Source organism: Gymnoscopelus braueri (assembly GCF_963280865.1).
Source record: "Gymnoscopelus braueri genome assembly, chromosome: 15".
NCBI lineage: Eukaryota > Metazoa > Chordata > Actinopteri > Myctophiformes > Myctophidae > Gymnoscopelus > Gymnoscopelus braueri.
This window is the reverse complement of record NC_137620.1, coordinates 49420786-49444798: the sequence shown is the minus strand read 5'-3', so window position 1 is coordinate 49444798 and position 24013 is coordinate 49420786. Positions and strand designations below refer to the sequence as shown.

General features: G+C 42.3%; 1 protein-coding gene across 1 annotated transcript in view; it reads right to left on the bottom strand.

The window, feature by feature from the left end:
- Positions 1-5266: 5266 nt before the first annotated feature.
- LOC308101615 (uncharacterized protein) overlaps positions 5267-24013 on the bottom strand; it is a gene marked incomplete at its 3' end in the record, with an annotated part of 31665 nt that continues 12918 nt past the window's right edge. Inside the window, exons 4-12 of the mRNA XM_080451035.1 lie at positions 18646-19206; positions 18242-18429; positions 17930-18153; positions 17657-17776; positions 16593-16644; positions 16268-16368; positions 13829-14037; positions 12456-12534; positions 5267-5621 (exon numbers count right to left, since the gene is read on the bottom strand). Of these exons, the coding sequence (XP_080307161.1) occupies positions 5267-5621; positions 12456-12534; positions 13829-14037; positions 16268-16368; positions 16593-16644; positions 17657-17776; positions 17930-18153; positions 18242-18429; positions 18646-19206 (1889 nt within the window). The remainder of the gene's footprint in view (positions 5622-12455; positions 12535-13828; positions 14038-16267; positions 16369-16592; positions 16645-17656; positions 17777-17929; positions 18154-18241; positions 18430-18645; positions 19207-24013) is intronic.

Here is a 24013-nt window from a genome sequence, read left to right as displayed (position 1 = left end):
TAATAACATTTTCCCTAGAGGTTTATGTTTTGGTTCCCTTGACTTTTATTGTTGTAATATGTTTTTGCTGATTCTTTCTTTTTTTGTAACAGTGTCCATTTTGGTCTTTTCCGTTCTGTTTCTTCATCTGTATGACATGTCTATTAGTGTTTAAACTGTAATGGATGTGTATATTCCACATTGATGTTAATTTTATCCTATGAATGTACAAATATTCCCGGAGAATGCCACTTCTCAAGCTCCTGGAGGGTTTTTAGGCTTTCTCCTTCACATTTGTACCGAATCTTTGTGTATCATTTTTAAATGTTCTTGTAAGTGATAATAAACAAACAAACAAACAAATGTGGAATTAAAATGTACTTTTGTTTTGTCAAATAGGGAAACTGACAGCAGTGGTTTAAAGTAACTAAGTACATTTTCCAGAGTATTTCCAATTGTCTATACTTTTACTTCTACTCCACTACATCTCAGAGGCATATATTATAATTTTACTCCACAAAATTATTTGAAAACTTTAGTTACTAGTTACTTTGCAGATATAAATTATTACATTATAAAACATGCATTAACCACTTTAGCCCTATTTTATACCTAGGCTATTTTCAGAAATGTTAGTACTTTTACTTTTGGTACTTTAAGTATATTTTGAAGCCAATACTTTTGTACTTTTACTCAAGTAACATTTTGAACACAGGCCTTTCACTTGTAACAGAGTATTGCTACTTTTACTTAAGTAACATATCTGAGTACTTCCACCTCTGATCTAACAGCTTTCATCCTGGTGTCTCTATTCAGGGCATGATGTCATTATAGGCAGATCTACAAGCTCACTGTGCACTGGGTTGAGTGATCTTGTAGATCTGTTAATTCACTATTAAAATGTAAGCATAAGTTTGAACCATTTAAGGGGTTAAAACACTTCTCTGTGACCTCTGACCTCTATGTCTTCAGTAAGGCATACACACATCACATGCACTTTACAACCTGCAGAGGGCAGAAGAGGACACTGAACAGACAGTAGTCAGTCAGAGAATACAGGTCAATCAGGGACACAATCAGTGTGTGTGTGTGTGTGTGTGTGTGTGTGTGTGTGTGTGTGTGTGTGTGTGTGTGTGTGTGTGTGTGTGTGTGTGTGTGTGTGTGTGCGTGTGCGCGCAGGGCCATTTGCTTGCCCTATAAAGCATAATATCTTTGTGGTGCCCCCCCCCCCCCCCCCCCCTAGAAACTTTAACTATCATTTAATGTTTTCAACAAGGCCATGTAATTGATACAACTGCAATATTTGTATATATTATTCTTTAAAAGGAATAATTAGTCGATCTACAAGCTCACAATGCCTCGCGTTGTGAGCTTGTAGATCGGCTTTTTTCAAAATTGTATAACTTTATTATATTATTTGACAATTTGGCCAACGTTTGACCAGTTTTTATAGTAAGTAGTTTGTTGATGACTTTTGATGCAGTAATGAGCCTTTTTCCTCTTACTTCTTTCCCCCTTTTTTGAGGTATTACAAAGGTCTTAAAAGTCCTTAAATTGTCACTTCACTGTAATCTGGGGACCCCCCCCCCCCCCCCCCAAAGAAATCCCCCCTTGGGGTCCCGATCCACAGGTTGAGAACCACTGGGCTAATATTACACACACACACACACACACACACACACACACACGCACACACACACACACACACACACACACACACACACACACACACACACACACACACACACACACACACACACACACACACACACACACGACTCCCACGGCTATTTGATTGGACTAGATATGTGATGTTAACTGACAATTAGTTGACTTTGAGTCGTAGGATGAAACATCCTACTACTCCCCAACCTCACCACCATCACACTCCCCCTGAGACCACCATTAATCCCCCCTATAATGAAGAAGAATATGTTTACTGGTAACTAAGGGCAGCTGAGAAAGCCGTGTCTGTAAGAATTTAACTACAACAATAAGAGAGTTACCAGTAACCAGACCCATAGAGAGAGAGAGTTACGTCACGCTTTGATCTCGCCACAAAGTGGGCCGCTATGGCTGTAGTTCCAAACATTGGAACTTCCTCATTGAGACAGACAGAGCATTTCCTCATTCAATTCTTACTAAGGGAGTCTATGCTAGTGTCATCACTCTCATACTAGATCACACTGACAGTAACAGCCTCGCTGGAAAGAGGAACTTACTGTGAAGACGTGTAGAAAACAGGAAACCACAGGCAGGGCCCGAACACGTGCACGTGACAGAACATGTGCACGTGACAGAGACAGACAGGCAGGTTGAATCATAGACATATAAAGGTAGACGCCTCCTCCGGCTCTGAGGCGTCTGTATCTCGGGCGCCATTTAGGAGAAGGCAAGATTCTGTCCCGGAAAAGACGCGCTCTGATTGGCCAGTAGTCAGGAAGCTTGCCTTCTCCAAAATGGCGGCCACGATACAGGTCGCTCCAATGAACTATGAGGTATCTAGGTTTCTATATCTATGGGTTGGATGACACTTTCCAATGCCAGATATATGTTTATGAGTTAATGTCAAGTTAATGATAATTAAACCTTGAAACATAGACATTAATACAATGAGGAAAGAAGAAAGATAATTATAAGGTCTTTATTATGAAGAATCTAAATCCAGGACACTTGGAGAAGGAAGTGTAAAGTAATGATACGGCTGAATGGTAGACCTGAACAGGCTACAGTAATAGCTGTCAGAGACATAACAGAACTTGATGAATATCAATGAAAATAACAAATGCTGGTAAAGTGGTGCAAAAGGAAATGACTGCTGAGGCACACTGGAACACTTCAACAGGAAGTGGCAGTTTGTGGTTTAGTATTTCCTGTATGTGAGCTGCTCCCGCTGTGTAGGTGACAGACAGCCTGTCTTTATGACTGATTATCAGTGAGATAACTTGTTCAGAAAGTAGATCCATATTGTTAGAGATCTGAGTAAAGGTTACATGCACACATGCAAGCCTGAATCATTTGATTTTATCATTTATTTAACCTGATGTTATTCATAATTGTATTTACTAGTATGTAATTTCTGATAATACAGTATAATTGCTTTTACTGAACTATTATGCTCACGTATATGAGTATGTACTGTATGCACATCTTGGGGAAATCCCCCCCCTGCACTGTTGGAAAAGGTGCAAAGCAAGGGTTTTTTGTTTGTGTGTGTGGCTGTTGAAACAGCCACACACGCACACACGCACACACACACACACACACACACACACACACACACACACACCAACCCGATCTCCACACACACACACACACACACACACACACACACACACACACACACACACACACACACACACACACACACACACACACACACACACACGCACGTACACACACGCACACACACACACACACACACACACACACACACACACACACACACACACACACACACACACACACACACACACGTACACACACGCACGTACACACACATGCAGACACACACATGCAGACACACACACTGACTTCTCCAACTTTAATAATAATTGTATATATAAATAATTATCCATAAATAATAATAATAATAATTGGTATTATCTATACATTTTTGGAGCTACCAAATTTAGACTGGCCAGCATTTAAGGCTGAATGAGATCTAAATTATAAATTATTTTCAGAACAAGCCTAAATTATGGCATTTGTAAATCTGACCAGATCGACATGAAACCATCCTAGATTGTATTTCTATTTTTATTTCTATTTTCAGTTGTATTGTTAAATACACATGTGTAATCCCACCATAAACAGAGCAAATAAAGTGAAGCTTTTGAACTTGCCTAATTTCTGAGTATCGGAATTCCACACTACGGCGGACATTACAGACAAAATTCACACCTCACATACGTAGAGAATGTAGCTGATGAAATTATGTGTATGCACTAGCTTTGCATGATGCTGTAAGTGGTAAAAAAAATGTCACTTTGAACACAGGCTGAGACAGATAGATGCTAACTCGTTCATTCTGTTGACCCCTCACCTTTGTTGATGGTGATGGAGAAAGCCAGCAGAACATAATCTTCACTTTGCTCCAACCTGAGTGTGGAAGTTCAGTGATGCGATGACGCTATTGGAGGATCCACCAGCAGCCGGAAAGTACGATGCACTAAAGACATTCCTTCTGAAACTTTATGAACTGTCAGAACTGGAGAAAGCGGACCACTTGCTGTCCCTCAATGGCCTCTGTGATCGCAGACCGTCAGCATAAATGGAGAAGATGCTGGCTGCAGCAGCTGATCCCTCCTTTCTGTTTACACAGCTTTTCCTGTGGCAGCTTCCAGTGCCGGTGCGCACAGCGCTAGCCAGTTCCCCCTCTCCTCCACCAAGGACTATCGTGGTCTGGCTGCAGAAGCGGCCATGCTGCCCACCTCATGTGTCCCTTGTGCAAAGCCCTGCGGGGCAAGGTGCCCAAAGACGAGTTGGACTGGTCCCCGGTGATGGACAAAGCCTTCGGTGCAGCCAAGACCGCGCTAGCCAACGCTGCTCTGCTGGCGCACCCTTCTCCCACTGCCCCGGTCGCCCTCACAACAGACGCCTCTGACTCGCAGTGGGGGCGGTGTGTGAGCAGTGGGTGGGCGGGGCCTGGCAGCCACTGGCCTTTTTCAGCAAACAGCTCTGCGTCCACGAGCGTAAATACAGCACCTTTGACAGAGAACTGCTGGGTCTGTTCCTCGCCACCAGACACTTTAGATTTTTCGATTTTTGTCAGCTCTCTGTGATCTCGGAGTTCACCACGGACATCCAGCACGTGGCGGGCAAGGACAACTTCGTCGCCGACTGCCTCTCTCGGTCGGTCGTCGGGTCCGTCCACTTGGGGCTCAATTATGCCACCATGGCGGCAGACCAAGCCACAGACTCTGACATTCAGGCCTACCGGACGGGCCCTACTGCACTGCAGCTGGAGGAGGTGGTGTTCGACACAGTCAACACCACTCTCCTCTCCAACATCTCCACCGGCCAACCACGCCATATGGCGCCCGCTGCCTGGCGGCGCCGGGTTTTTGACTCGATCCACAGCCTTTCCCACCCAGGTGTGAAGGCCTCGATGGACTAAGCTGGTGGGGGTCAGGTTTGTTTGGCATGGCTCATGCGTGGCGTGTCAGCACGCCATGATTCACCGCCATACCAAAGCCCCTTTGGCACCGTTTATAGTGCCAGAGAGGTGTTTCAATCACGTGAATGTGGACCTGGTGGGCCCACTGCCCCCCTCCCACGGATATACTCACCTCTTCACCATGGTGGTCAGGACCACCAGGTGGCCGGAGGCTGTTCCACTGTCCTCCACTACGACGGTGGAGGTGGCTTGGGCGTTCATCGGGTGCTGGGTGGCCCGCTTTGGCACATCAGGAGCGACAGGGGCCCCCAGTTCACTTTGGAGCTCTGGACTGCGGTTGCTGAGCACCTGGGGGTGAAGATCCACCTCACTACGGCGTACAACCCACAGGGCAACAGACTCTGCGAGCGGTTCCATAGGAACATGAAGGCCGCTCTCAGGGCCGGCCTTACGGATAGCGACTGGGTTGACCGCCTCCCAGTCTCTTATTGAAATCGGCTGTCGTATATCGTTGTGGTTTTCACTACACGATGGTTCACCAACAAGGGATCACACACTGCAAGATGTTTCACTAGGATGCCATCCAGACCCGATACATACATTTGTTTTTATTCCAATTCATTTTCACCCACGCCTCACAAAGATGTGCAAGGCTCCTTTGATATATGCACAAGACAGAGACAGGACACTATTGATTGACATTAAATAATTCCCTCTCTCTCTCTCTCTCTCTCTCTCTCAACCGGTCAACCGGTCAAGTGCGCAAATTAATGCAATTCAGAAGCAGTGTTGCCATGTTATTATAAGCGACTTTTGGCTTGTTTTTCTGTAAAGTTGCTTGTAAAAATTGTTAGTTGCGGGTTGATTTTTTTTTTGGCTTACTTCTAAAGTGTAGTTGCTTATTTGACCTTGTTTCCTAATGTTGTTTAAACCAGTTATTCTCAAACATTTTCCTGGCAACCCCCAAATTAATTAAGCAATATTACACGAGAGGGTGTGCTTTACCGTCATTATTAGCACGCCTGTGATGCGGTCAGGAACGAGGCGTCAGCCGAGTTCCGCCGCGATCACAGAAGTGCTAATAATGTAAGGTAAAGCACACCCTCGAGTGTAATATTGCGATTATACAACAGTTACCAACAAAACACATCCAAATGTATTCATATTGTGGGGCAATTCATAATAAAAAACATTTCGCTTATCCGTTTCCCTGTAAAGAGAAGAGTTTGTTTGACTGAGACAAAATAGTCCCTGTAACTGAGCGCAGCACTCCGAGTCATCGTCTCATCAACACAGCTGATTCCAGTAGGCTATATGCTCCGTCGTACGATCGTGTTACGTGGCCAAAATAACTGATCTACAAGCTCACAACGCGTCAAGATGGCGATGCGTTGTGAACTTGTAGATCGGCTATTTCTGCCGTGCGATACCTTCGTACGATAGAGTATAACATACACTGGACTGTTAACGAAATGGGAGTAATTTTACTTTAACACAGGAGGATATTTATACAGTATGGATGTTACCATTGAAATAAAGCACACTTTTTTCCAGTTATTCCTTTTATTATAGGATTTTAGGCGATTTAGTGTGCTCTCTTCTAACCATTGATCAACCGTAAGTCCACCAAATAAGTCAAAATTAACAACATAGTCCATTTTGCGTAGCTGTTTGTTCTCCGGTGGCTGCGGTGGGTACTGTCTGTTTGTTTTCCTACCGTGGGACAGCGTGACTTCACAGCACAGCTGTGCGCTATATGGTCTAATCAGGTGCGGACTGCAGTGCGGAGTGATTTATTTAATGTGATTAGGCCCGTGCTATGATGCTGGTTTGAAGCAGAGATGTCCACGAGTCTCTGAGCTCGAGTCCGAGTCAAGTCTCAAGTCTTTGAGGCTCGAGTCGAGTCAAGTCTCAAGTCTTTGAGGGTTGAGTCGAGTCGAGTCCTAGTCAAGTCTTAAGTCTTTGAGGCTCGAGTCGAGTCAAGTCTCAAGTCTTTGAGGGTCGAGTCAGAGTCAAGTCTCGAGTCTTTGAGGGTCGAGTCCTCGAGTCTTTGAGGGTCGCGTCCAAGTCAAGGCTCAAGTCTTTTCGAGTCTCAAAACTTAAAAAAAATAAATAAAAAAAAAAAAAAATTGGGGGGGGGGGGGGGGGGATTCTATTCTTAATTTATTTAATTGTGTATTTATATGATGTAGCCTAAGGCTGAAATACAGTTATTATGGTCCACAAACCCAACCCGAAATGAGAAATGCACAGAATGAATGTTTATCAAAATAGTAGGATACATTCATTTAGGCTCCTTTGCGTCTTATAGCGCAGCTATCACACACACACACACACACACACACACACACACACACACACACACACACACACACACACACACACACACACACACACACACACACACACAAACACGAAGGCATAGATGTAAAAGTATAGACAGGTCATAATAAATCACATTAGATTCACAGATTAGAGATTTTATGTATTTTCCCCACAATTTATTTTCATTCAAATGAAATGTGATTGAACTTGCACTAATAATGACTTTAGTTGATTTTTCACTCTTTAAAATATAGTATTTCTTAATTATTAATAATTACAGCTTGTAGATTGGCTATTTTCACGATTTTAAATTGTTTTTAAATAATAATAAAAAAGGAACATACAAGATTTCCACCCGACAGCGATAATATATAGCCAATATGGTTCTGTATCAGTATATGAGTCAGTTTTTGCAGATTTCATTCTAATTGGCTACTATGCCTGCATATGAATTTCATGGGCCTGGGTAGGTCACCCTGGCTTGGCGGAGATATGCCCTTTTGCGCACACTCCGCACAGCAGTCCAACAGCAGAGCAGGTGAAAGCAATTCACTTAAACGAGGGCTGTGTTGCGCACCAAAAAACGGACTCAACCTGTGGGTCGGGACCACAACGGAGCTCACAATGCCTCGCAAGCTTGTAGATCTGCTATTTTCACAATATTTATCTGTGGAACCGAGTCAAACTAAATGTGGATCCCCAGTTCAAATATGATTCTTTTGGGGGGTCACGGCCTGAAAAGGTTTGAGAACCACAGCTTTTATGCAGTGAACATTACATGAGCGTAGCGTTTACCGTGGTGAAGTGTTGAATATTCACCCAGCTGGGTTTAACGAAATGAAAATCCGATGTTTCCTAAACGTGCTGTCACAGATGATCCGACCATCTTATAAAAAATGTAAGCATATGCCAAGATAACTGAGGTTATATAGCTGATTCTGAGCTAAACATATTTGTTTAATTTCGAAGTTATTATATTTAAACTTTATGATGAAAGGCCGCGGCGGCCACACACATAGCAGCTGTTGCGCTCGCCTCTCCATGTTTACGTTAATGAGCAGCACGAAACAGCTTGACTGAAGCCGGCTCCGAGCAGCGCGCACTGGAGCGGAGGTTTCTTTGCGGGGGGGGGACAGGGGAGTGGAAGTTTTTTGGGCATTTCATTCATTTATTTGTCAAAAAAAAAACATAAAATAAAGATTGTCCACGAGTCTTTGAGGCTCGAGTCGAGTCAAGTCTGAAGTCTTTGAGGCTCGAGTCGAGTCAAGTCTCAAGTCTTTGAGGGGCGAGTCAGAGTCGAGTCGAGAGTCTCATTATTGGCTACTCGAGTGCGACTCGAGTCCGAGTCCCTAACTCGAGTCCCCATCTCTGGTTTGAAGCACGGCTAGAATTAGAATTTGTGTGGATTTGGATTTTCTCGAGATTCTTCTTTGAAAATAGCCAATATACAACCTCACAGCTGAGCTTGTAGATCAGCTATTTTCAAATAGCCAACGTATGTTTATCTAGGTTTAAAGTGCTCATGTGGCCCAGGGCTTGTTTTCATAAACCTGGTTGCTTATTTCTCTGGCAAAATCTGGCAACACTGTTCAGAAGCATTTCCTCGGTCGTTCACGCCACGGTGATAAAACGTATTCCAGTCTTGATGACGACGAACCTTTATGTACACTTAGACCTACTCTATAGGCCTACAGTAGGTGAACCTTTATGTACATGTAGACCTACTCTATAGGCCTACAGTAGGTGAACCTTTATGTACATGTAGACCTACTCTATAGGCCTACAGTAGGTGAACCTTTATGTACACTTAGACCTACTCTATAGGCCTACAGTAGGTGAACCTTTATGTACACTTAGACCTACTCTATAGACCTACAGTAGGTGAACCTTTATGTACATGTAGACCTACTCTAAAGGCCTACAGTAGGTGAACCTTTATGTACATGTAGACCTACTCTATAGGCCTACAGTAGGTGAATCTTTATGTACATGTAGACCTACTCTATAGGCCTACAGTAGGTGAATCTTTATGTACATGTAGACCTACTCTATAGGCCTACAGTAGGTGAACCTTTATGTACATGTAGACCTACTCTAAAGGCCTACAGTAGGTGAACCTCTATGTACATGTAGACCTACTCTATAGGCCTACAGTAGGTGAACCTCTATGTACATGTAGACCTACTCTATAGGCCTACAGTAGGTGAACCTTTATGTACATGTAGACCTACTCTATATGCCTACAGTAGGTGAACCTCTATGTACATGTAGACCTACTCTATAGGCCTACAGTAGGTGAACCTCTATGTACATGTAGACCTACTCTATAGGCCTACAGTAGGTGAACCTTTATGTACATGTAGACCTACTCTATATGCCTACAGTAGGTGAACCTCTATGTACATGTAGACCTACTCTATAGGCCTACAGTAGGTGAACCTCTATGTACATGTAGACCTACTCTAAAGGCCTACAGTAGGTGAACCTCTATGTACATGTAGACCTACTCTAAAGGCCTACAGTAGGTGAATCTTTATGTACATGTAGACCTACTCTATAGGCCTACAGTAGATGAATCTTTATGTACATGTAGACCTACTCTATAGGCCTACAGTAGGTGAATCTTTATGTACATGTAGACCTACTCTATAGGCCTACAGTAGATGAATCTTTATGTACATGTAGACCTACTCTATAGGCCTACAGTAGGTGAACCTTTATGTACATGTAGACCTACTCTATAGGCCTACAGTAGGTGAATCTTTATGTACATGTAGACCTACTCTAAAGGCCTACAGTAGATGAATCTTTATGTACATGTAGACCTACTCTATAGGCCTACAGTAGGTGAATCTTTATGTACATGTAGACCTACTCTATAGGCCTACAGTAGGTGAACCTTTATGTACATGTAGACCTACTCTATAGGCCTACAGTAGGTGAACCTTTATGTACATGTAGACCTACTCTAAAGGCCTACAGTAGGTGAATCTTTATGTACATGTAGACCTACTCTATAGGCCTACAATAGGTGAACCTTTATGTACATGTAGACCTACTCTAAAGGCCTACAGTAGGTGACAAAGGAATTATATCCCCTCATACCTGCAACCTATACAAAAAGTAGCATTGCGTCCGGACTTTCCTGGTCCATGCTGCTGATTGGAGCATACTGCACTAACTGTGCTCTCATTGGCTGGATCTCATTGGAGTGATCGTAACCCTATTCATAATGTATGATGTCCAGTCGGCCAAATATCAAACCTGCTAGATATCTAGAAACGCCCGGGAAGGCATCGCCGAGCACTATTATCACGGCCGGTTCGTCTCGCAGAGCCTTTCACACACAGCGAGCAAAACCTCGCTTTTTTTTCGACGACAGCATTATCGGAGCAAATATCCTGCAGTGTGTACTAGGCTAGCACTTATTCTGTGACTTCTCTCTTGGATAACATTGGCATCCCGACCTATGTTCTGTTTATTAAAGATTGGGAGAGACAGGGAGACTCCTGTTACTGAAGCACCTTATACTGTAGCAATGATTACTATCACAATACAGAGCTACTGTATATGACACTTATTGTAGCAAAGAAATGTGCCCTATACCTTTAATGAACAATATATGATACAGTGGATACATACTGTAACAATATATGATACAGTGCATACATACTGTAACAATATATGATACAGTGGATACATACTGTAACAATATATGATACAGTGGATACATCATATATACAGGATTTAGCAAAGAAGTACATTTTCATTCACAGTAAGAATATAAACCAGACGACAACATACGTCAGAATCATCTTTATTGTCACATCACAGGTTTACAGTGTAAATGTTGTATCTGACAACACATTATCATATTATTATGTTGTTGCACATTAGTGCACACACTATCACACTAAACACACTGTCTGGAGCCAATACAGGCCATGAAGTACATTTCAGCCAGGGAAAAACATTGTGACAGGTACAATTAATGGCTGGCTCAGACTCACTGGAGCCTCCCCCCCCCCCCCCCCACACCATATAAAATAAAGAAGGAATACAAAATTAAAGAAGGAATTAAAAATGTATTTTAAAAAAATGTATTTACACATAGCATATCCATCCAAAATCATGTATGTACATGAGTGATGGCTGTTTTCATCAGTGCTTGTCTGTCATATGGGATTGTATGTCCAACGACATGAGCAAAGAAGGAAACAACTGAACGATGTAACAGAGTGAAACACAGGCGTACGTCACATACGTCATAAAACAATCCATAAGACAACTAAAAAACAACAATAAAAACAAAAACCCAATGTTATAAAAATAACACCCTCACATCGTATCACACCATTAACTGTCTAGTTTTTTTTTTTTTTTGACAAACATGTTCAGAACCCAAGATATCATTATCTGAAGATAATCATTCACTCCTTGTTTATATTATAACTGAAAAAGGCTGTATCTCGCTTCCTAAGCTCTTTTTTTTATACTTTGAACTGGGCACTGGGACAACATAGCCAGAAATAATTCTGGCAATTCTGGCTAAATTAATAAATTGCTAAATTGCAATTCAATGAGTTAACAGACCTTGTATTGAACTGTACTTGTCTTTGAAAACTGTTATTACACTATTCAATCAATCAATCAATCAATCAATCAATCAATCAAACAGATGTCATTTTTTGGGGAAACAAATCACACTTTAAGTACAAAAACAACTAGATTAGATGAGCTATTATCTGATGCTCCTATTTCATGGAACACTCTACAACTTGCGCTAAAAATTAATGCCCCAATATCCTATGGACAATTTAATCACCTGCTCTTAAATCTCCCTACCTCAACATGTAATTGTTTTTAACTTACAAATGTTCTGTTATGGTTTATTTTGTTGTTTCAGTGTTTTATACATGTATGTGCCTTAATTGTTGATTTTTGTATATGTAATCTCGTCAGCATTGCAAATGAGGGTAAACCTCAATGCTCTTTTCGAGAATAAATAAAGGTTTCAATCAATCTATGACACAGTTCAGGGGTCTGCCATGACAATATAGTCACACCAGGGCCCCCCGGGGGCCACAGACACACTGTTGCTTCAATCCACACTAAACGTGCCACAAACACAGTTCAGAGGTCAGCCATGAGAATAGTCACACCAGGGGCCTGTTTCACTGCACTTTAAAACTGAGCTTTTTATGTCTCTGTATAATGACCAATACCAATACATTTGGGTCCCATAATATCAATGTAAAACATCACATAAAATCAACGTAAAACATCCCATAATCTCAATACAGAATATTCCATAATATTCCATAATCTCAATATAAAATATCCCAAAATATCCCATAGTATAAATGTAAAAATATCACAAAATATCAATGTAAAAATATCCCATAGTATAAATGTAAAAATATCCCATAGTATAAATGTAAAAGTATCCCACAGTATGAATGTAAAAATGTCACATAATATCAATGTAAAAAATATCCCATAGTATAAATGTAAAAGTATCCCATAGTATAAATGTAAAAATATCCCATAGTATAAATGTAAAAGTATCCCATAGTATAAATGTAAAAGTATCCCACAGTAGCCTATAAATGTAAAAATGTCACACAATATCAATGTAAAAAATATCTCATACTATCAATGTATTACCCCCCATGGTGGCACATGGGTGATCTTCATCACCCTGAAAAAACCCTGATAAAACTAAATTCCATTTTGACCATGATAGACTCATTAAACTCATGGCTGTTTAAATTCAGGTCTGATCCATCACTACACCCAGGTTTTTGGCGTGGCTTGTAGTTTTTAACATTACCGATTGAAGCTCGGCGCTGACATTTAATTGGTCTTCCTTTGTTCCAAAAACAATGACTTCAGTTTTGTCTTTGTTTAACTGAAGAGAATTATGGCACATTATCCTGTAATCTTCTGTTCCCCAGGCGGCACCTCTACCCATTCAGCTATATGGCCACCCCATAGTAGCTCTAATGCAAAAGAGAAAAAATACAGCCAGCTATTTGAGTGTGTGCTGGTATTCAGACGGTACTACTCTATTTGATGTGTGTGCTGGTAATCAGACGGTACTACTCTATTTTGAGTTTGAATCAGCTGTGTGGAGGGCGATACTAATATGACTGTTTTTGATTTCGGTCAGGATGTGTTCCCACATTATTATTGATGGATGTAAATCACTCAAATGAATTGACTGACTGACAACAGGACGTGATGCCCATAATTCACTCTCTCTCGTTCCCCCAGGAAGCTCTCTAGGAAACGTGTGGATAGAAGAGGCCTGCACAGCTTTAAAGAAAACCGTACAGTACTCAAGTAAATGTACTTAGTTACTGTCCAGCACTGCCCCCACCCACAGACGGCGTCTGGGCTAACAGTCAGTTTGATCCGGTCCTGATTCCTGGACTGGTAGACTGAGACTTGTCTTTGTCTCAGGGTTTGGGGACTGTACAGCATCTTCTGTTGTAAACATGTCCTTCAGGGAGGTCCTCGAGTTCCAGTCTTGTTCTTTGGCAAGCTTGTGAACTCCTCCAAACAGATCAGGAAACATCTCCAACAGGTCAATGTGAGCTTCATCCTCAGCACTGTGAACACAAAGCAGTGGTCACTGAAGACACAAACATCTGATTTGTAACACACACACACACACACACACACACACACACACACACACACACACACACACACACACACACACACACACACACACACACACACACACACACACACACACACACACACACACACACACACACACACACACACACAGAGAGAGAGAGAGAGAGAGAGATACGACAACCATTTGTATCTAAACCCGGCTCACACGTTGCGTCATAGCGGCTGGTGTAATTGTTCACCAGTGGATTAATCTACTGTATTCAGCAAGTTAGCAACACACCATGGCATCCGAGCATAAAAAACGCTTGTTTATCGGGTAATCAGTGGCTGTCGTGGATCCACACATGTAGCTCCCGGGCTGTTCTGATACACGGATGGGTTTTGCGGTGGATAACGGTAGAAATTCAGTTTTTACTGATAATAAATGACTGAGGTCTCTCTTGACTATGTGTAATTTCCAAAAACAATCAGGAATATAGCCAATCTACCAGCTCACAACGTGTCGCACTGCGACACGTTGTGATCTTGTAGATCGGCTATTTTGGGTATGTTTTTCATGTAAGGTACAGTATAAGCCAGTAGTGAAAAGGGAAAACGTGCATTTATGAATTAACAACTTAAACCCTGTTTCAAATTGTGAAAATAGTAGACACCTTTGTGAGCTTCACTTTTATAAAGGCTAAATGTGAATTAATAGCAGCATTTTAATCATTTCCTCTTTTTAATATGAATAAGAACTTTATGTCACCTTTCTAATAACTGTTCCAGCCTGAGGGCTGGATGGATGGCGGAGTGGTAAAATATTTAGGTACTATAGGCTATACTTGGCTTGTAGATTTGCAACGTTTTGCCATTTCTATTAAAACTGTGAAGTGTTCACTCAAAGACACCCCTGAATTGCACTCAAGAAACTCAAGTTTCAAACTCTTCTGTTTGAGCCATGACCTAAACCTTATTATTGTGCCGTTTTGGAGAATTCTATGCAATTTACACAAGTCATACTCTAACAAATTCCTCCTAGAAGAATGGTCAGATCCACCTGAAACTCACTCAGCGTACATGATAGACCTTAACGATGATGTGTTATCACAGGCATGAATTTACATTGAATGTGGTCACCATGGCGGCGACCCATCACATTCCCGAACATATTCAAGACCTATTGCAGCATGTTGCACTGGTAGGAAACATGTCAACTGGTAGGAAACATGTCAACTGGTAGGAAACATGTCAACTGGTAGGAAACATGTCAACTGGTAGGAAACATGTCAACTGGTAGGAAACATGTCAACTGGTAGGAAACATGTCAACTGGTAGGAAACATGTTGCACTGGTAGGAAACATGTCAACTGGTAGGAAACATGTCAACTGGTAGGAAACATGTTGCATTGGTAGGAAACATGTCAACTGGTAGGAAACATGTCAACTGGTAGGAAACATGTCAACTGGTAGGAAACATGTCAACTGGTAGGAAACATGTCAACTGGTAGGAAACATGTTGCACTGGTAGGAAACATGTCAACTGGTAGGAAACATGTCAACTGGTGGGAAACATGTTGCACTGGTAGGAAACATGTCAACTGGTAGGAAACATGTTGCATTGGTAGGAAACATGTTGCACTGGTAGGAAACATGTTGCACTGGTGGGAAACATGTTGCACTGGTAGGAAACATGTTGCACTGGTAGGAAACATGTTGCACTGGTAGGAAACATGTTGCACTGGTGGGAAACATGTTGCACTGGTAGGAAACATGTTTCACTGGTAGGAAACATGTTGCACTGGTAGGAAACATGTTGCACTGGTGGGAAACATGTCAACTGGTAGGAAACATGTTGCACTGGTGGGAAACATGTTGCACTGGTAGGAAACATGTTGCACTGGTGGGAAACATGTCAACTGGTAGGAAACATGTTGCACTGGTAGGAAACATGTTGCACTGGTAGGAAACATGTCAACTGGTAGGAAACATGTCAACTGGTAGGAAACATGTCAACAATGATGGTAAAAGTAGAAATGAAAAATCACTTTACAACAGGCTGGGTTGTTTTCTCTGATTAATGAATGTTCTACATGCACCACGCTAATGTATCATTGTCTTATTTGACTATGTTTTATATTCATTCATATTTGACTTATGTATAAATGAATGGGTGTGTTTGTTCTTTGTGTTGTTTTTAAGTGTAATTCAGCTTACTAGTGCTGATGGAGATTGCGTATGAAGCGCAGCAATCCAAATGAGTTCTCAGGGTAGGACTTCTTCTTGCCGTCCAACTTCTGGACCAACTCCGGAGGGAACTGGAAAAACAAACAACTTAAAGATCTAATGCACTTGGGAACATAAAGATGGATATGAGCATGACATTATGCTGTAGTTAGCACATTTCACAGTCACTTAAAGGCATTAAATAGGGTCTTAAAGATGAATAAAGGACATAAGGAATAAAATAGAGAAAAGAACAAAAGCTCATTAAGCAATAGTAGTTTTATTGTTCCTCATTTATTGTTCCTCATAAACTGACCTTGTGTTTCCATGTGTTGATCTGTCCCTGCTCATCAGTGTTGGGATTGTTACTAAAACAAAAAGTAATATATTACTCAATATATAATATAACACTTTTCAAAAGTAATATTACTACTTTAATTATTACTCCCTGCCAACAGTAACTTGTTATATTACTTTTGGGTTACATAGGTTCAATGTGTACCCTCATCTGAGTTAAATGAATATTATCTTTTAGCCTGTCAGTTCACTTTGCAGGTTGCTGATCCGGTCTGGGTCTAGAGAAGACACGTAAAATGGACTGTGTGTGTGTGTGTGTGTGTGTGTGTGTGTGTGTGTGAGTGTGTGTGTGTGTGTGTGTGTGTGTGTGTGTGTGTGTGTGTGTGTGTGAGTGTGAGTGTGTGTGTGTGTGTGTGTGTGTGTGTGTGTGTGAGTGTGAGTGTGAGTGTGAGTGTGAGTGTGAGTGAGTGAGTGTGTGTGTGTGTGTGTGTGTGTGTGTGTGTGTGTGTGTGTGTGTGTGTGTGTGTGTGCGCACGCGCAAATTACTGGATACAGAAGGCAGGCCCTAGAACGAATCACACTGGTTAATTTGGAATAGAAACCAAGCTTCCCACAGGTAGCCTACTGCAGAGCAACAATATCTAGAAACACTTCAATGGAAGGTGAGCAGAAGAAAGCATTTAAGTAGATGAACTATGTCTCTTCCTGTAGATATCTGGACAGCTAAACATTTCTAATTAAAAACGATCTGCAAACGAGTTGAATTTGCGGTGTCAGAATGCTGCTGTCAATGATGTGGAATGGAGCTCGAAAAGATTATTTAGCTTTTATGGACTTCAAATAAGATGAGAGACACAGCAACTATTTATTCACAGAAGTCCTGAACTTCTCAGCCCCTGACGTTGTTTTCAATGGCATGTGTTTACGATGTGCTGGAAACACTTCCACCATGGTGTGTCAAAGTAACAAGTATCTTTTTGGGAAAGAGTAACTGTAATATTATTACTCAAAACGTAATAGTAATTAATTATATTATTTGTTACTAGATAAAGTGATAATATTATAGTAATACATTGCTTTTACCTCGTTACCGCCGAAACCGTCTTAACATACTGGTCTAATGCTCCGATGAGGTCCTTGTCAGCATTTCGACAGTTCTCAACTTCCGTTAGATTTCCAATCCTTCTCAAGTAGTCTACTTTCCTGGGAAAAATAAATACATAAATGCATAAATACATGATCATTCTGAAAGCATTACGCCAAAATATTTATACCTTGGGATAAACATTGATTTAGATGAGCTGAAATAATGTTATCTGAGAATGAATGAATAATGTGTGCAATGTTTTATTTTACCTCCCGTTTGACCAGAAGAATGGATGAACCAAGCATTCCTCCACTGTAGGTCTTTTCTTTGGGTCTTCATTGATCATCCTTTCAATGAGATCCTTGGCAACCACATCCTGAACATGGTGCAGGTTGTACTCTCCTTTCAAAATGTTGTTTTCACAACGCTTTTGGCCTTTGCCAAATGGATGCTCGCCTCCAGAAAGGATGTAATATATCAACATCCCAGCCACCTTAAATGTGCATGAGAATGAGTAAGAACATTGTTATGCTATTAATTAAATTGTTCTCATGCAGAATAAAAAATAAAACAACAACAACCTGGATATCAGTGCTTGTTTTATGTGGGGGTTTAACGGGGTCAACACCATTATCCTCCTCCAAACTCTTCAAAATCTCGTTGGCCTTCCAGCAGGAGGTTCCTGCAACTGTTGTATATAGGGTTGTTTGTCCTTGGGGAAGTCGTCGGCTTATTCCAAAATCTGCCAATCTTGCTTTGTTTTGAATATCTGTAAGGCAAAGTGTGTGTGTGTGTGTGTGTGTGTGTGTGTGTGTGTGTGTGTGTGTGTGTGTGTGTGTGTGTGTGTGTGTGTGTGTGTGTGTGTGTGTGTGTGTGTGTGTGTGTGTGTGTGTGTGTGTGTGTATATATATATGAAATTAATAAATGGTTTAAAATTACAAACATTTTCATCATCTGCTACTTTTATTTGTCTTCTGTAGCTTACCAATCAAGACATTCTGTGGCTTAATATCACGGTGGAGAATTTCAGGATTCTGCTGATGGAGTATCTTTAAGCCGGTGAGAACCTGTTTTACAAGCTCCTGAGGTCCTCCAGGAAATGCCATTCTTTTGTTGATGTATTCTGCCAGGGTGTATTCACATAACTGAAGAGCAAGGTAACCAAAGTTCTCATCCTCTATAAAGTCCACATATCGAACAATGGAAGTATCATCAAGCTCTGGACTACATAAAAAGTCTTTCTCGATCTTCAGCACTTCATAGTTGAATTTAGTCATTCTCTTCACTGCGACTTCGATGCCATCCTTTCTTAACCCCAAGAAGACCTGAGTTCCATCACTTCCATTTGCTATGCGGAATTCCTCAACGTTACCACACACAAGACTCCCAACTTTGGTAACGTTACAGTCATCAGCGTTTATAAGCTTCTCTAACTGTTGCTTCCATCTGGTACTGACTGGGCGCCATTCTTGTGGTTTTGGTGATGGACTAGGAACGATGGCATCCAGCTGCTCATCCTCTCCTGACACTGCTGATCCTGGTGGCTCTGTAATGGTAGTCATGGAGACATCATCAAAAGGTAATCATCTCACACTCACACACACACACACACACACACACACACACACACACACACACACACACACACACACACACACACACACACACACACACACACACTAGCAATTGAACTCTGCTCCAGCATCTAAGTACATCAGGGGCCGTTGATTATTTTGATCAACGTTTGAAGCAATGTTGAACTTTGGTAGAAGCCTGGGTTGTATACCAGCTAAATGTAAATAAATGATCAAACTCTTGAGGGTTTCCATGTAGGGCTGCTACAAAAAAACATATTATGACAATATTTTTTTCCAGATTGATTGGAAATTCTAAATGAGTCAAAGATGTAATAAGCAGCACAGATGTACAGTAACACTTGGGCTAAAAGGATAACACAAAACAGTGCTGGGGACTTGTTTCCATTGTGGTCCTATGTATTCAATTCATCAACATATCATTATAAATGTAATTGTGTTGTTTACATTTTTGCCTAATGAAATATTCAATCAATCAATCGATTCATTCAGATTCAGCGTCGGTATGCCGTACCGGGAACAAGACGGGGAAGCAAAGCTGTCAAAAGGAATATCAAAACGTTTGACCCAAAACACAGTCGCCCCGGATGCAAATCCGGCGACCCAAAAAGAATACAAGAATACAAGAAAGCAGCGAGCGGTCGTGGAAAACAATGAGCATGTTTTGGGTCGAGTCTTCCGGTTACCATCAAAAGACCCATAATAAATAACCTACCACGAACGCATGTACTAACGTTAAATCAACAAAAGTGTTAGTTTTCTTATAAAGTGCTTCTAAATCGTTCCAGTGTGTTTGTGTCAACGTATTCCGTGCTGTTTGTCGGTGTTTATTTAATATTTACACAGAGAGGCTTGGTTCACTGTGGTGCACAACTGTGCATGCATCCGCAACAATGCTACAGGTATCAGGATCTGTTCACAGTTGCATTTTATATTGATATTGAAGTTAAGATTAAAACATCTGTGGTAAAACACAATTAGATTTGTTTCTATATATTATATCAAGCGCTTTATGTGCTTGTAATTTCAAAACAGTTTAATTTGTCATTTCAAAGAAAAGTAACTGTTGAGGTTAGGTTCAGGTTTCTTGTTTCTCTGTGTGTGTGTGTGTGTGTGTGTGTGTGTGTGTGTGTGTGTGTGTGTGTGTGTGTGTGTGTGTGTGTGTGTGTGTGTGTGTGTGTGTGTGCGTGCGTGCGTGCGTGCGTGCGTGCGTGCGTGCGTGCGTGCGTGCGTGCGTGTGTGTGTGCGTGCGTGTCTGTGTGTGTCTGTCTGTGTCTGTGTGTCTGTGTCTGTGTGTCTGGGTGTGTGTGTGTGTGTGTGTGTGCGTGTTTGTGTTATCCTAATGCAGTGGTTCTCAACCTTTTCAGGCTGCAACCCCCCCCCCCCCCCAAGTCATCATATTTGAACTGAGAAGAACTTGGAATTAGGAGTTGAGGCGTTACATTTAGTTTGACTCGGTTAAACAGATGAATATTGTGAAAATAGCAGATCTACAAGCTTGTAGATCTGCTATTTTCAAAATGTTTGCCTCTTTCTTATATTATTTGACAATTTGGCCCATGTTTGACTCAGTTTTATAGTATTGTTTGTTCATTACTTTTGATGCAGTAATGGTCTTTTTTATTTTCTTGCTTGAGGTATTAAAAAGGTCTTAAAAGTCCTTAAATTGTGACTAAAAGTCCTTAAATTGTGACTTCGAAGATGACACTGTCATCTGGGAACCCCCCAAAAATCAAGTGGGGGAACTCCCTGAGGGTCCCGACCCACAGGTTGAGTCCAAATGTACATTCTATAGACCCCTTAACAGACGACGTCACACTGGTTGCAAGCGTCATACTGGTTGCAAAAGAAACCCATTCTATCAGGTCTCGCTAGGACGCGCCTCACTAGCCAACACACAAGAGAGTTTCAGCGCACCCCGAAACAACAGGTTGAGAATTGATTGCATGAAACAATCACCTGTGAATCCAGTCTCAATGTTGGTAAACAAATAATTGGTCTATATGCTATGGTTGCCCAATAGGCGGCCAGCGGGCCATTTACGGCCCGCGAGGGGCAACTCTCCGTCCCGCGCCAACCCCTTTCATACATGTATTTTTATTGTATTTTATGTGTATTCATCTTTACCTTTAATTCACCAATTCATGGGAAGGTTGGCTTTTGCTTTCCTAGTCGTCTCTTTATCAGCCATACAGTCATATTGTACGTTTGAGAGCAATGCCTTGTTTATATTTTGTAATGCAAGACAAGCCGTGAAAACGCAAATGAAACGGCTACAACTCTAGTTTCTGCAAATCCTCGATGTACATTGCAAGCTTGACAACGCTACTGGATGCATGCATGTCCCGCAGTCTCACTAGATCCTGGACTTAATTCTAGTCGGGAGGGATTTCAGAAAAATCCAGAGTCGGAGGAGGCGTCTACCTTTTTATGTCTATGAAGAAAAGTATATGTTTGTGCCAGTTTATTTATTGATTTATTGCTCTGGTGTTTTCTTTTTACAAAGTGGGACTCCCTTCAAATGATTTATACTTCTGTCGCACCAAAAGTTTCGGTGCACGGCTCACTTCGGTGCACGGCTCACTTTGGTGCGTGGCTCACTTTGGTGTGCGGCTCACTTTGGTGTGCGGCTCACTTTGGTGTGAGGCTCACTTTGGTGTGAGGCTCACTTTGGTGTGAGGCTCACTTTGGTGTGCGGCTCACTTTGGTGTGCGGCTCACTTTGGTGTGCGGCTCACTTTGGTGTGCGGCTCACTTTGGTGTGCGGCTCACTTTGGTGTGCGGCTCACTTTGGTGTGAGGCTCACTTTGGTGTGCGGCTCACTTTGGTGTGAGGCTCACTTTGGTGTGCGGCTCACTTTGGTGTGCGGCTCACTTTGGTGTGCGGCTCACTTTGGTGTGAGGCTCACTTTGGTGTGAGGCTCACTTTGGTGTGGGGCTCACTTTGGTGTGAGGCTCACTTTGGTGTGGGGCTCACTTTGGTGTGAGGCTCACTTTGGTGTGAGGCTCACTTTGGTGTGGGGCTCACTTTGGTGTGAGGCTCACTTTGGTGTGAGAATCACTTTGGTGTGAGAATCACTTTGGTGTGAGAATCACTTTGGTGTGTGGCTCACTTTGGTGTGAGAATCACTTTGGTGTGCGGCTCACTTTGGTGTGAGGCTCACTTTGGTGTGAGAATCACTTTGGTGTGAGAATCACTTTGGTGTGTGGCTCACTTTGGTGTGTGGCTCACTTTGGTGTGTGGCTCACTTTGGTGTGTGGCTCACTTTGGTGTGTGGCTCACTTTGGTGCGCGGCTCACTTTGGTGCGAGGCTCACTTTGGTGTGAGGCTCACTTTGGTGTGAGAATCACTTTGGTGTGTGGCTCACTTTGGTGTGAGGCTCACTTTGGTGTGTGGCTCACTTTGGTGTGAGAATCACTTTGGTGTGAGAATCACTTTGGTGTGAGAATCATTTTGGTGTGAGAATCACTTTGGTGTGAGGCTCACTTTGGTGTGAGAATCACTTTGGTGTGAGAATCACTTTGGTGTGAGAATCACTTTGGTGTGAGAATCACTTTGGTGTGAGAATCACTTTGGTGTGAGAATCACTTTGGTGTGAGGCTCACTTTGGTGTGAGAATCACTTTGGTGTGAGAATCACTTTGGTGTGAGAATCACTTTGGTGTGAGGCTCACTTTGGTGTGAGAATCATTTTGGTGTGAGGCTCATTTTGGTGTGAGGCTCACTTTGGTGTGAGAATCACTTTGGTGTGAGAATCACTTTGGTGTGAGAATCATTCTCACACCGGTGTGAGAATCACTTTGGTGTGAGAATCACTTTGGTGTGAGAATCACTTTGGTGTGAGGCTCACTTTGGTGTGAGGCTCACTTTGGTGTGAGAATCACTTTGGTGTGAGGCTCACTTTGGTGTGAGAATCACTTTGGTGTGAGGCTCACTTTGGTGTGAGAATCACTTTGGTGTGCGGCTCACTTTGGTGTGAGGCTCACTTTGGTGTGAGAATCACTTTGGTGTGCGGCTCACTTTGGTGTGAGGCTCACTTTGGTGTGAGAATCACTTTGGTGTGCGGCTCACTTTGGTGTGAGGCTCACTTTGGTGTGAGAATCATTTTGGTGTGGGAATCACTTTGGTGTGAGAATCACATGGTGTGCGGCTCACTTTGGTGTGAGGCTCACTTTGGTGTGAGAATCATTTTGGTGTGAGAATCACTTTGGTGTGAGGCTCACTTTGGTGTGAGGCTCACTTTGGTGTGAGAATCACTTTGGTGTGCGGCTCACTTTGGTGTGAGAATCACTTTGGTGTGAGAATCACTTTGGTGTGTGGCTCACTTTGGGGTGTGGCTCACTTTGGTGCTCGGCTCACTTTGGTGTGTGGCTCACTTTGGTGTGTGGCTCACTTTGGTGTGTGGCTCATTTTGGTGCACGGCTCACTTTGGTGTGTGGCTCACTTTGGTGTGTGGCTCACTTTGGTGTGTGGCTCACTTTGGTGCACGGCTCACTTTGGTGCACGGCTCACTTTGGTGTGCGGCTCACTTTGGTGTGTGGCTCACTTTGGTGTGTGGCTCACTTTGGTGTGAGAATCACTTTGGTGTGAGAATCACTGGTGTGTGGCTCACTTTGGTGTGTGGCTCACTTTGGTGTGAGAATCACTTTGGTGTGTGGCTCACTTTGGTGTGTGGCTCACTTTGGTGTGTGGCTCACTTTGGTGTGTGGCTCACTTTGGTGTGTGGCTCACTTTGGTGTGGGGCTCACTTTGGTGTGAGG